At 47.1% G+C, this 13,482-nt stretch overlaps 5 protein-coding genes across 5 annotated transcripts; 2 read left to right on the top strand and 3 right to left on the bottom strand.

Moving 5' to 3' along the window:
- Positions 1-11: 11 nt before the first annotated feature.
- Positions 12-2,062, top strand: F4812DRAFT_324452 (autophagy-related protein 17). The gene is made up of 2 exons (XM_047931492.1): positions 12-810; positions 878-2,062. The coding sequence occupies exons 1-2, from the start codon at positions 298-300 to the stop codon at positions 1,868-1,870; spliced, it is 1,506 nt and encodes a 501-aa protein (XP_047791593.1). The 5' UTR covers positions 12-297; the 3' UTR covers positions 1,871-2,062.
- Positions 2,063-2,708: 646 nt separating this feature from the next.
- F4812DRAFT_422588 (uncharacterized protein) lies at positions 2,709-4,373 on the bottom strand. Its single transcript, XM_047933668.1, has one exon. It carries the CDS (start codon positions 4,128-4,130, stop codon positions 3,183-3,185), a length of 948 nt encoding a protein of 315 aa, XP_047791592.1. The 5' UTR covers positions 4,131-4,373; the 3' UTR covers positions 2,709-3,182.
- Positions 4,374-5,294: 921 nt separating this feature from the next.
- Positions 5,295-6,250, top strand: F4812DRAFT_324369 (uncharacterized protein). The gene has a single exon (XM_047931491.1). It carries the CDS (start codon positions 5,587-5,589, stop codon positions 6,184-6,186), a length of 600 nt encoding a protein of 199 aa, XP_047791591.1. The 5' UTR covers positions 5,295-5,586; the 3' UTR covers positions 6,187-6,250.
- Positions 6,251-6,809: 559 nt separating this feature from the next.
- F4812DRAFT_470295 (uncharacterized protein) lies at positions 6,810-10,434 on the bottom strand. Its single transcript, XM_047938963.1, has 5 exons — positions 9,500-10,434; positions 8,610-9,441; positions 8,202-8,388; positions 7,817-7,924; positions 6,810-7,766 (listed from the first exon to the last, which is right to left on the bottom strand). Exons 1-5 carry the CDS (start codon positions 9,889-9,891, stop codon positions 7,426-7,428), a joined length of 1,860 nt encoding a protein of 619 aa, XP_047791590.1. The 5' UTR covers positions 9,892-10,434; the 3' UTR covers positions 6,810-7,425.
- On the bottom strand, positions 10,410-12,835 carry F4812DRAFT_422580 (uncharacterized protein). The gene has a single exon (XM_047933667.1). It carries the CDS (start codon positions 12,776-12,778, stop codon positions 10,832-10,834), a length of 1,947 nt encoding a protein of 648 aa, XP_047791589.1. The 5' UTR covers positions 12,779-12,835; the 3' UTR covers positions 10,410-10,831.
- Positions 12,836-13,482: the final 647 nt, after the last annotated feature.

Raw genomic sequence — 13,482 nt, 5'->3', positions numbered from 1 at the left:
TCGCTATCGCACGCTATCGCACGCTATGAACCGCCCTGAGCTTAACTTTAGCTTCCCCGGTTTTATCCAATCTGTCAGAGGTTACCTAAGGTAAGGTACCTATTCAAAAGTTACCTCTCTTCTACAACTTTTTATTCCTTATCCCTCATCATTTATCACGTACCATTTTGTTCACAGCCTCGTTTGTTAGCCAAGAATGTAGAGACGCTGGCTTAGCCCCTGGCTTCCAAGTAGTAGCTGCTTTGATATCTTGGACCCAAAGCCCTTAGGTCAATTCTGATTCTGAGATCATTCAACATGGCATCTATCACCAGTCCACACTCATCCTCGTCCATCTCTCGCCCTACATCCCAACATGGCGTTCCCGGTTCCATCGGTTCGGTATCCGTTGAAACCCTCGTACGGCATCTTCTCGACGCCAAACGCTCGCTCAACTCCATGGCCCTTGTGCTACGCGCTAATGAACTCGTTCACTTGGCGAAAGAAGCTCATGAAGAATCCGTTGTTCTAGCTGCGCAGTCGGGATTCATTCGGCAGGGTATAAATGAACAGATCCGACTACTACAGCATCTACGACGGAGCATGAATCGAACATACGACAACGGGAATCGCGAATTTAAGCAGATAATCAAAACCTTGGATGCTGCCCACGGTCGACTTGAAGACACTATAAATTTACTGCGCGACAGGACCGTAGATAGTACATTTAGACCAGCTGGCGAGGGTAAAAAGAATCTACTCGATTTCATAGATGAGGCGCGGGTCGAAGGGATAAACGATGCTTTGAAGGAAAATATTCAGTCCTTACAGGTTTGTGCCACACTATCCCTTCAGTTCCCAGTCTATACCGGACTAACCTAACCTAACCCTCCAACAGACTATCCAAAAGTCGTTTGACGGTGATCTGCTCCGTTTCGATACCGACATGCGATTACTTAGTAAGACCCTCTCGGGCGCTCTACCTCCGTCCCCTTCGGCTTCGTCTTCCGAGCGGTTGCTGCCTCGGCTTTTCTCCTCGATGATCGATAATTCACACGCTATGGCCGAGCTTCTTTCGTCACTGACGAAACATTTCGACCTGTGCGTAACTGCAGTAAGGACGACGGAAGGTGGAGCAGCCCTGGCAAGGATCAAAGCTGCCGAAACGGTAGACTCCCAAAGTGGTGTAAACGTATCGATATCCGGTGTGATTGCAGAGCAAGAGTCACATATGCCCGAGGATGATCCAATATCGCCCGAGGAACGTGCCCAGATGCTCGAAGTTGTCATGCAAGATGCGTCGGAAGTCGACGACGTAGTTCGAGAACTCAATATACGTTTGCAGTCTATGGAGGCCGATTTTGCGACCATCGACAGCCAGAGGAATCGAGTTAAGACAGTCTATCGCTCAACGATCGACGCGTTTAGAGTGCTAGAAGACATTGGAATACGACTCCCCAGCTACATTTCGGCCGAGGTGGAGTTTCGCGATAGGTGGGATGAAGAACAGTCAGCAATCCGGGAGAAATTACACGAGATGGACGAGTTGCGCATATTCTACGAGAGCTATTCCAACTCATATGACGGGCTGATCCTCGAAGTCGAACGGCGCAGAGCGTTGCAAGAGAAGGTGCTAAGCATATGGAAGAAAGCGAAGGAAAGTGTCGATAAGCTTTATGAAACCGACCGCAAGGAGCGTGAATTATTCCGACATGAAGTTGCGGAATATCTACCTACAGACCTCTGGCCGGGTATGGATGATGCCTTGGTTAGATGGGAGATTATGCCCGTCCGTGATGGCAGATCCACCAGGCAATATGAGGCTGGAAATTCACCAGACCTTGAGGGAAGCGTGGTGGAAGCTGCAGAGAAAAGGTATGGTCCGAAATGAGGCCTGTAATATCTAGGCGTAGAATAGGTGGATTAGGGCATGGGAGGCGTTCAGATGGGTATATGATCCGGCTTGAATTTGAATTTGGGAGGATATGATGATCAGGTTTGTGCTTGGATGGCGTTCGGCGTGGGCTTATCCCCTTTTAAAGATTATTAGGTTCACAAGGTTGTACGGATAATAGAAGGTAGCGAAGGTTGGCAATGTAAGGTCAGTTTTCGGTATTAACTTATGGTTTAGGTGCCTCTTTGATCTTCCCTTCCTATCATCCTCCTGGATCTCTTTGAGGCTATCCATCTTCTCCAGCCACTTCTTCACCGTCGGGTATGGATCTAGGCTAATCTGCGCTGCGCATACGAGTGCTGTCTCACCCACGGCTCGAAATGCAAGTCTACTGCCGTGATTCCTCCATGTCAGATGCTATCACCGCCGGTCTTCTACAGTTGTCCTTCGAGAATGCTATAGCAGCGCTCGGTCTGCTCGAGGTAACGCTTCAACGCATCGTCGTTTTTAACCGGCTTGTAGTGCCTGGATGCATCGGTTAGTTCCCATGACACCTAACCAACACATATGTATAAGTACCTAAGGTAATCGAATAGTCGGTTGCTCCTACAATTCGTCCTATTAGATGTCATAATATCATTATGGTTGTTGTTGTTAAGGTTACTGTATAAGATCCACTAATGGTGGAAGTATATATAGTACCTATACAGTTATACATTATGTTATGTGACATGTGACATTGGACCTAGGTACAATTACGTTGGGCAACTACTAACAGAAGGTATTGTCACGGCAGCAATAAGCAAATTTAGCACATATACATGAGAAACCCTGATTATGAGACTAATAAGCTTTAATAAAGCTACGGTAAACGGCGCTAGCTCGAAGACTGACACGCACGCACCGTAGAGAGTACGGCTATGATAGAATATAGTTAAATATATGAAACCCATAAAGCCATATCAAAAGCTTCAACGCCAACCTTGACCAGGGGATATCAGTACCTAATACTACCAATGCGCCGAACAATGCCAGAGAAAACCCAACGTAGAAAAAGAACAACCATATTGATGCAACGACATCTTGCGGGGATACAAGAGTGTACACACGTATTTGATGCACCTTAAACGCAAACAGCGAGCTCGAGTAGCCAAAGTCTTTTCGACCACGAGCACACAACTGTTTTCCACCTTCGATGACGCCGGAGCCCGGGGGCTGGTGCTGGGTATATAGAAGGCCAATCCGCGCAGCGACGCTGCGATCCGAGGTCGAGATCCTGGGGCGTTCGGGAATCTCATGTGCGGACCTGCTACGAGCCGTCCCCCAGCACCACCCAGACTTCGCCGGCGACGGAGGTCGCGTCTACGATATCTTCCGCGCTGACATCCGCATCCGCATTGCTTAGAATATCGGCATCGTCTAATAACGCCCAGTCGCCATGCAATTCTTCATCTTCTGCGTCTACTTCGGAATCGGATATTAAATCGGGGAAATCGGTGGCCTCCGGGGCCGCCGTTCGAAATGAAGGCGACGAGCTCTCCGGGAGCTCGTGGATAACCGGGAGTTTTGCATCCATGTACGATTGCGCCGGAGCAGGGATGTGCTTAGGCTTATCTTGAGGGGCGGAGATGTCTTCGACGGGAACGGGAATTTCGTGGACCTCGGGAGCCAAGAAAGGCCCGACATCTACGTCCCGATTTATCAAGGCGTACGAGAGATCCAGAGGGAAATGAGACTTCTCCTGGCGCTGCTTCCGTGCTCGCTTCGCCGGGCGGACCGAATAGATGGGCTCATCGTGCACGATGGCGTCCAAGCTGAAGTAGGAACCACGCGTGTGTTCGTCGTCGTATAGAAGGCCCAGTTTATACAAGTCGGAATCATCCTCCACCACGTCGGAATAGAATCCTTGCGCCGTCTTGGGTTCTCGGAAAGCTTCCTGGCGTTCGAGACGGGGCTTGAAGCGGCTGAAGTCGGAGGGCAGCTTGACGTTAGGATCGGCCGCCAAGCGGCGGTTGTCCTCGTCATCGAACCCCCATGCTAGATACGAAGAGCGAGGTCTTCGCTGCCGAACGACACGGCTGCCGTGGAATCTGTGAACCCTGATAGACCGGCTGACTTGGTCGTGTCTCGAGGATCGTTTATAGCTTTGCTGTAGCTCTTGACGACTTCGCCATCTGATGGGTTCGGGACATGGACGAGGCGCGTGCCGCCGGAAAGGTTGGTCGGGAGGGAAGAGAGATGATGAGAGGGCAGCCATGAAGATGGTCGGCTTATAAGGGTTTTTATAGTAATCTTTATTCGCTATTGTAATAGGTATTGCAGAAATTTAGGAACACGTAAAGCAAAAGCAAAAGCAATGTCACGAGGGTTAAGGATGTAATGGATGCCACGCGCAGGGCGCTGGTAGCGTGGTGGTGAGTATTTCGGTAAAGATAAAACACCACTTTAGAATATGGAGAGAGACAGAAATTCAGAGAATAGTGCCTATTAGTTATATATTTATAAAGTCTACTTTTATATAGCTATGAATCATGGTAATAATCAGTACTATTATGAGGGAGTCATCGAAACCGATGTCGTTTTTGATGCCATACCTCCCGGTTCCCACGGGATTTGAAGCGTGTAAGATGATTGGTTAGATGCCAGAATGGTTGGGTCAAGTTGAGTCACCACCGGATCCTCTTACTCGGTTACTGTAGCTCTCTTAGCCAAAAGAGGGACACGGTAATGGATGGCACAGCCTACCTGAGGACTAGTAACAAGGCAGAACCGCCTCGTCTTAGCAGCTGAGTAGGGTGTTGGTGAATAAAATGGTAGCGGGGGGGCCTAGATTTAGGCAAGAAAGGTCTCAAATATTGTCATATGAGCAATATGTTGGGTGTCACCAATGTCGCATATTTAGGCGGCGTTGGTTTCAACTTCATACAACTCATAGGCGATAGGGAATTTTGTGTGTTTCGATTGCGGATCTCATAGGCAGCAGGGAAGTGAGCGGGAGAGGTACGGTTTACTGCGTACGTACGTATCCTTTATAAGAATATCAAATTCTCTGTAATTACATATTAATTTAGCGTCAAGATCAAACCCTGGACGAGCTAAATCTTGGACAAGCACCTGCAGTCGCGTCATCCGAAGATCCACTTAGGTACATCGTACATGAAGCTTGCCCGGGTTCTTTTATGCTTCTTCAACAATGCCATATTCGTCCAAATCAAATTATCAATTATCAAGATCAATAGAACAGAACTTAAAACTACCTACCTCTTAATTATATGTTGGTCCATCTTGCTATACCGCCTCTAATGCTATAATATGAAACTTAAACTTTTACCCCTCAATTTTCACTGAGCTCATCCATATTAACATAATGGTACTTGACTCCGATGCATGTAATTAATGCGTACATATGAGAACGACGATCTCTACCAACTCGTCAAATTTTAATAAGAAATCCATAAATTCCCGTTACCACATCGCATCCACACAATACATCGCTGTTTCTAGATTGCTAATCGCTAACTAACCCCTTAGATCTACGTGAATTTCAACCGGATGTCGATTTCATCCAGTGTTTCAATGCAAAACCATCATTCGTTTACAACATCTTCCTATCGCATTGCGTCTTCATCTCCCTCTTCATCTTCCTCTTCCATTACATCATATACGCTTCGTCCCGATTGAAAATAATCCAAATAACAGACAAACAAATCAAGATGCCTTCTCCCATGACTAAAGCCACGCTGGCCGCGGCCGGTCTCTCTAGCGCATCCAACATTCTCGCCCAATTCCTTGAAGCATACCGAGACGGACGCCCCTTTATTTTCGATTTCGCCAATTTCCTCCGCTTCGTTGCCGTCACCTTTATCAGTGCTCCTCCGAATTATATGTGGCAGCAGCTGCTAGAGCGTAGCTTTCCCGCATACGAACGAAAGAAATCAATTAGCGATGTTGAAAAGCAAGGGGTAGATGGAGAGGATGTTCGAGCGCGAGGGAATCCAGAAGAGCAGGCACCTAAGCTGAACTTGCGAAACACTTTCGCCAAATGGTTCATCGATTGTATCACCCTCGGCGCGATTTTCAACACGGTCGCGTTCTTCATACTCATGGGTATTTTTAAGAACCAGTCCATGGCACAGATCGCGCACAATATCAGGACAGAGACGATCCCTGTCATTGTTGCCGGCTATAAGATTTGGCCCTTCGCTTCTATCATCAGCTTCAGCTGCGTGCCCGTGGAACGACGGATCGTCTTCCTCAATTTTGTGGGACTGCTGTGGGGGATTTACATGAGTCTCGTCGCCTCCAGAGTTTAGAGTTGTTGATCACGATCGACATACCAGACACTGACATCGACATCCGCATCGGCATGAGCTGCATGATGCCCACCCGAGACTGCAGCGGTGTACATTGATCAGTGCGTATTCCGACGACACGGTTACGACTATTCCACAGAATCTAGTGGAGCCATTTTTTTGTATATTTTGTTTTTAGGGTACACCGAATTATGATGTTTTGGGAAGCAGCTTTTGTTCCAGTCTCGAGTTCTAACGTGCGCATCCTCTTCAGATATTCTCGAGGTACCCTTCCACCATAAGCAAGCTACAATCTTCGCCATTTTCAAATCTCGTAAAGGTACCTTCTAACCTACAGAAATTTACCAGTGAAAGTAGTCCTCTACAAGTTCTCCGCGAATTCAAAACAGAAGATATAGCTTACGTACCTATCTAACCATGGTAAACTTGATCTTAAATCAAAATCATACAGCTAATATGAGCCTAGGTAGGTACCTACGATATCAATGATCTTACATCACAGTGCAACCTACGACCTCTTTCTCATCACATAGCTTCAAGATATCTATACCTTCAAAAGTTTCTGTACTTTCGGCCAGGCCGTTACTACTTGCTTCTCAACTTTGACTTCGCTGATGGACTCACGAGCTTTGACTTGCTCGTAGTAATTTTCTACGAATCTGCCAAATGGTGAAACCTAGCGGTACATCTGGGGAATATACCTACGTAATTCAAACATTAAACCCTAGAAAATGACCTTTGGATCCAATCCATATTTAGCAAGTTCACTTCCTGTCTGTGGGTGCATTGGGCCTGAGAGTACCTAACATTAGCCATTACTGCTAACGTCTCGGCGAGGATCAATCGTTCCGGAACAGAAGATTGTAGACAAATTTTAGGTGGGCATTACCTCGACAAGGAGTTTTAACCCTAATTTGAGCGACTTGTAAAGACCGCCAGACTCCATGTATACACCGAATAATCGACGACATAGCTCAGGCACAGGCTACCGTGCCCAAGTCCACATTCCTGAATCGATACACATATGGAGAGCCTCTCTAAGGTCCTCTTCCTTAGAGCAGCTACTTTCAGACACAGAAAAAAACAGATGCCTGTATCGCAGCAAATCTGAGTTGCGCTCTGGACTCGACAGTCCGAACTAAAAACTTCGCCAGCTCGGCTCTATGGCGCTTTACTAGTTCATCTACCACGTTGCAGTACTCCTCAGACAGCACTTGTGGTGGTTCCGCGAACGCGTCTTCAGGAGAAACCGGACAGTTCGTACGCTTGGAACAATGTCAAGTGAAAACATAACTCTCCGAGATGTTCTTGTCGTAGCCAAAACGGATTTGTCGTTTCGGTATATGACATGAAAGGTATCTCTTCACCTTTCTTAAATCGGTCTCGATGCACGCAACAGCGTGCTCGGCTGGTTACCGACGCGTACCACGTTAGGGTGCAGGAATGGTTCGCACTGCAGATCAAAGGATCGAACCCGCGACCGTAGTCGCCAAAGTCGAGCAGAGAGCCTACGTCGAAGGAAGGTTTTCCTACATAGGTCCAAGCCGCGTTGGCGAGCATATGGAAGTCATCATACTTTTCTTTATCTAGTTAACCGACGAATATCTTCTAGATGATTGATTGTCATCACTAGCTGCCGGCCAGACCTTCAGAATATCAATGATATGCTCTTTTTCTATGTCTATACTATCTTTCAGGCGACTGAGCAGGTTGATCACGGCACGTACGCTCAGAGGCACTTGATACCAAAAGTTAGTGCTTGTTCTTGGTTGGTACATACCTCTCTAAAAAGTTGCAACATAATGAAAAGGAAAAAGCAAAAAACCGATCCTATTATGAGGGCTCTAGCTTTCGGGACTAATATGCTTCCTAGGAAAAGGAGGGAAAAAATGAAAAGATACAAGAAATGGTTGGTACATACAGTCTGGACGAATGCTCGGAGCCAGGACAGGGCATTCGTATTTGTGCTCTCGCTTCCAAGCCTTACTCTGGCAACTCTTCGAGCAATATCCTACTCGATAGCAGCGAGCACACTTCTTGATCTCGATAAGCCCATTCGGTAGCACCACGTTGGAAACACCAACCGCAAGTATCCTCCATATGATCCATATCAAGTTCGGCGAGAAGCGGTATTTCGAGCAATAGCACCAGGATCACCCAGGGCAAAGTCCTGGCGAGCGAAAAGGCTGCGCCCAGCTCCTCCTATGGTCGATTTCTTAACTTCCAAATTAGTTTGGTACATTGTTTCCACGTATGCTCATTTTTAGCGTCAGATGAAGTTGAAGATTGGACATAACAAAGAGGTTGAGCTCGCTTTTTTAATTGTTCGGGTTCTCACCATCCCTTATCTCTTCATGCGCATAACGTAAAGCGTCAACTCAAGAGTCAATTCAATGGTTACCTAATATCATCCAATCTCAAACGCCCTTCTCGCGTCTCGATAGTAATCGCTGATCTTTCTTCCACATCAACCACACGACTGCGCCGGCATGTCCCGAACATAAGGTTAGCGCCGAGACTGTGAACCCTAGCTTAGCCCACGCCCTCGCTCCCATAGGTAGTTCTCTCGACTTCACATATAGAGCAGACGACCATATGATAGACGCTATCAAGCCGACATACTGGTCGTATGCGAAGAAGCTATGCATTGCAGTTGCCATAGACTCCATCTTCTCGGACGACCAGAACGGGGTAGGTAAAAAGACCTTGGATATTGTCCAAGCTTCGCGTAAATGAGGGGGGAATGTAGAGGGGGCTATGCAAACTGCTGCGATTAACATGAATGTGACGACATGGGAGACAAGACACCATGAGAACGCGAAGAGATAGGCTTTTTCAAGCAGATCTTTCTCATTCCTACAAGCTGAAGAATCCTGGAACTTGGTGGGAATGTCAGGTGGGCACTTCTGACGTTTGTCAACGTCGAGAAGTCGTCTGTTCTGGCCTACCCAAGCCGCCAGCAGTTTCTGGAAAAGTACGATGAATATATGGAAACCTTGCCATAGACCGACGAACCATTGATGCGTCGCGTTCGAAAAGATCGGGACGCTCATGAGTGTTGCTGGTATAACATAGCCGAGGATGAATGCTTGCGGCAGCACCGCTAGCTCCGATAGCTTCGATATTGGCACTGCCTCGGAAAGTCCTACTCCTGCCACATCGCCAGTGGGCAAATTCAATAAATGGGCTGCCACGTAAAGGGGCATTGTGCAACCATAGCTTGTTATTTGCATGAAGAAACCCCATAAAGAGAATCTGTCGCATAGACGTCAGTACGCTTTGGATTACCAAGGTATTCATGAGAAAGACTTACAAAGAGAAAAAATTAGTTGCGTTGCCAGCCCTTAAGCTCTCTATGTTAATCATGACAAGCATAGCAAGGTACTGTCCACAAAATTGGAAAATGTAAAGAGAAAGCTCAGGGGTGCTCCCGTCGGTGACGTTGGCAAATATAACAACCCCCACCGTCACAAGCTTGTCCAGCGGACCGATGCCCGTATAGAAAGTGCGGATGGCATTCTCGGAGCCCGGGAGGTGGTGTGGCCCTTCGTTCTTGAGCCGGAGCAGGGCATCGAGGTAGCCGTTCCGGTATAAATGCCCCCACAAGCAGCCCACTGCGAAGATGTAGAGGAAAACAGGCGTCGACAACGCGATATATCTTGGAAATCTCATCTTCAGAGATTGCGGAGAGGAGCTTCTCCCCATGGCTAAGTTTTTTGTTTAGATGGGATGGGATGGGATGGGATGGGAGGCTAGGTATAACGAACAAAAAATGAACTTTCGGAGTTTTGCAGGATCAGCTGAGGAGGCTTCAAAGCAAATCAAGAGAGCCAGGCAATTTAAAAACAAGAGAGATCTTTCGATGATGGCCAGCAGTTGGGTACTCTCCGAAATCATCGCTTTTATATATCCATGGCATCCTGAAGGCCTACACAAATTGGTTCGTCTTATAGAAAGTCCGGAATCCGGGTATAAACAAGATAGAGTGTATTGTGCGCTTCACTGATACAGGAGATCGATTAAGCCCGTGGCAGATATCCCAATCGACATACCGCGGCGTGCCTTCCTTGGTACACATCAGGACTATTACTCGTTGATCCTTGGTGCTACGGAAGAACTCCCGTGCATACTCCGGGCCGTGTGGTCATCCTATCATTTCATGGTGTAGATAGGGTAAATCTACCATAAGAGACACCTAGCCGGCCATCAGGTGCCCTCAGCGTGGGCAACTTTGAGCATTAATAAACTATTTAATATTTAGAATATGAATGAAAATTCAACTAATGACATGAACTCCCCTATGGAGTTACAATGTGAAGCAGTGACATGGTGATGATTGCAGAATTCCTCAGTTATGATCTAGTATCAACACTCCAACTAAATGCTTCGTGGCAACCATTCACGTTCGACATGAAAATATAAAATGTCCCTAGGGAAATTAAAAAGAGCGATCTATCTCAAGATGTAATGCACGCACACTCGCATCTGCCTACCTAGATCTAGATCTAGATCTTAATCTATCCAAAACCCACCTGCAATATCAATCATTATCAGATGTATTATGTTATTCCACTGATTTCACATGTAATCATAAAAAACGCCAGCCATCAGTTTCCGATAAAAATCAAATGCTTAACCTCGTTCCTTACCAACCGAACTTCTCTACCCGAAGTTGGATATCAGCCCCTGATCTGACGGCGTCAGCGCATGCATTCCTTGCAGCCCTGTTTAGACCATCAGGTCCAGAGACTACAACCCCAACCCTACCCTCAGAAGAGCTGGTCAGATCGGTAATGTAGGCGGGGATGTCCGGCCTGCCAGCCTCGATTGTCGGCTCCGGGATGGCTACATGAACTCCAAGCTTCTGTAGCTCAGTGATCCGCTCTTCTGGTATCCAGGACAGTTGGGCTCGGGAGTGTATCACCCATATCAAATGTACTTGCCTCCCCCCGCATTTGGTAGTAGCCAGGTCCCACGCCATAGGAAAGACAACTGCAATCCCGGATCCGCCAGCGATGAGGACAGCATTCTCGCACGACCTTAGCATGTTAAGGGGGTCTTGGGATCCATAAGGCCCATCTAGGCGAACAGCAACCCTGGAGTTTAGGCGCGCGTGGCTTAGAAGGTCAGAGGTAAAACCGGACTGTACTCGAATCAACAAGTTTAACCAAGCATGGCTTGGCGAACCTGTGTCATCCATTACAGGTGCAGCGGACGCGATTGTGAATGGGTGGGCTTGGAGAGAATGGCTACGACCAAGTACTGGGACTGATATAAACGCGTGGTCGGCTGGGCGCCAACCGTATCGGATGCTTTGTCCCAAAGAACTGAGACATCCTCGAGCTTTAGATGTAGGTATGTCCCAGTCCATAGAGAGGAGTAATGTCTGGTCGTCCTCTAATATTGCTATGTCTGCTGTGAAATGTGCAGACTTCATCCACAAGCGCCAGGCGAGCCTATCAAGGAGAAATATGGCCAGTGATACAAGTACGTACGGCCGGCTCGTGGAGAAATGCATATAAACAAACGCGAGAGCGGCGACTTGAAGGAATACGTGGGAAACCAGGAAGAGCTCATACCACCTCTGACGGAAACTTCCGAGCGAGGTAAAGTAGAGTAACTCGTATGATACCCATGCTCCGATACCCCAAAGACATAATGGGTGGGTGATAAAAGCGTAGAAACTGCCACTCCTCAACCAAGGCGGTTCGAGAATGAGCCGCCAAAGAAGCATTCCAAAAAAGTGCACTACTGCTTCGAAGCACATCAGCTCGCCAACGCGGCGATGGTAGATGTTGAGGGCTTCATACGAGTGTCCCGTGAGAAGCCGAAGGGGTTGGTTTTTGGCGGCTAGGAGATAAAGAAGGGGCAAGTTGACGATAAATATTATACCGGCTCGATCGGCGAAAGCAAAAAAATAATCTGGATCGAGGGGAACGCGGTAGAATTGATAGAAAATATTAAGACCCAGAAAGGCCGAAACGAAGAGAGAGGTTCCGTTCGACGGTAAAGTCCGATTAATGAATGGGATGGGCCCAGGTTGGTACATCAACATGGATCGCAAGCGCTTAGCGACATTATTCCCCGCTCTTGCTGAGGTAGGACGACGCCGTCTCGATCCAAGGAGAGGTTGACTCTCTACATCAGCATCGACAGCTTTACGTGTGGTGTGAGACGATTGTGAGCCTTCCAAAGTACTACTAGAGGAAGATTCTGCCTCGTTTGTAGGCTCGGAATCGTCGGCCGTCTTTCTAAGTGGTTCCGAAGCCGTAGTGAAGCCCTGCTCGAGTCTTTTCCATCTAGACTTCTCCCGTAACCTCTCATTTATGTGAAGCAAAGTAAATACCACAAGCACTACTAATAAAACAATGTTGTAGGTGTAGACAATAGCACGACCGTCGAGGATGTAGGCAATTAGGTTTCGCAAATACTGGAGCTTCTCGGGATCATTCGGGATACCTCTCACCGGGGGAGGATCGTTAAACGACACAGAGAAGTCGTTGTCGTCTAAACCGAGAGGGAGACTCGATGTCCTCAAGCTTTCCCTGAAGAGATCGAGGACCCAGTCCTGATCAACTTGGTTGACGGACATCGTTCCTCGATGTTAGGTCCCTGGATGTTAGGTACCTGTAGGTTAGGTAGTTGTTTGGTGTAAGACTGAATCGACAGGGGTGGTTCAGCGCAGGAAGATCTTATCTGATTGATAAACATTCAGCTGATCCCCGAAACTGCGACATCGGGCACATGACCACGTGGGGGGTTTTACTTTTTTGAACCCATTCAGGGGTAACAAAGTAACAACATTTTCCATATTTTCCTTAGTAAGTTCTTTATAGCGAATTAGGGGAGTGATTCGAAAGAAGTCACTAAGTTAATATTTACATCGAATAGAATTTAGTATTTAACCCTCTTGAGTTACGGAAATATCTTCGAATGAAATGATTCTAATCCCTCTACCAAAATACAACGGATTTTACAATTTACGTATTAACTTATTGTTAAGGCTTTAGGTAAAATATCAAAAGAGCGAAAATAACCCGTAATGCCCAACGCCTCTAATGTTTACAACATATTAAAGTTAATTCTAGTGGCTTTTATGTTTCTGTAATAATCTAGCATGGTCGGCTTTATATGGTAACCTGTAGTGTATTAAGTCTATCAAACAAGTCTATAATGGAAATCAACAAGAATCAGGAGCTAGATTTCCTCGACAGCAGTTCCGAACCAAAGGTTATCCTAGTGATGCTCTATAAGAGGAGCAGCTCCAAGCTACTAAGCGATCCTATCTCGTTTCAC

Source organism: Daldinia caldariorum, assembly GCF_022478825.1.
Source record: "Daldinia caldariorum strain CBS 122874 unplaced genomic scaffold F4812scaffold_5, whole genome shotgun sequence".
In the NCBI taxonomy this organism is placed as follows: domain Eukaryota; kingdom Fungi; phylum Ascomycota; class Sordariomycetes; order Xylariales; family Hypoxylaceae; genus Daldinia; species Daldinia caldariorum.
This window is presented reverse-complemented; position numbering and strand designations above follow the sequence as displayed.

Bases quoted from the DNA above. Each gene is read 5' to 3' on its own strand.
- F4812DRAFT_422580 (XM_047933667.1), bottom strand. From the start codon at position 12,778: ATGTCCGTCAACCAAGTTGATCAGGACTGGGTCCTCGATCTCTTCAGG.
- F4812DRAFT_324369 (XM_047931491.1), top strand. From the start codon at position 5,587: ATGCCTTCTCCCATGACTAAAGCCACGCTGGCCGCGGCCGGTCTCTCT.
- F4812DRAFT_470295 (XM_047938963.1), bottom strand. From the start codon at position 9,891: ATGGGGAGAAGCTCCTCTCCGCAATCTCTGAAGATGAGATTTCCAAGA. The intron at 7,925-8,201 runs GTAGGATATTGC...TTTGGTATCAAG, and splicing joins AGTGTGCTCGCTGCTATCGA to TGCCTCTGAGCGTACGTGCC. The intron at 7,767-7,816 runs GTGATGACAATC...AACTAGATAAAG, and splicing joins GAAGGTCTGGCCGGCAGCTA to AAAAGTATGATGACTTCCAT.
- F4812DRAFT_422588 (XM_047933668.1), bottom strand. From the start codon at position 4,130: ATGGCTGCCCTCTCATCATCTCTCTTCCCTCCCGACCAACCTTTCCGG.
- F4812DRAFT_324452 (XM_047931492.1), top strand. From the start codon at position 298: ATGGCATCTATCACCAGTCCACACTCATCCTCGTCCATCTCTCGCCCT. The intron at 811-877 runs GTTTGTGCCACA...ACCCTCCAACAG, and splicing joins AAAATATTCAGTCCTTACAG to ACTATCCAAAAGTCGTTTGA.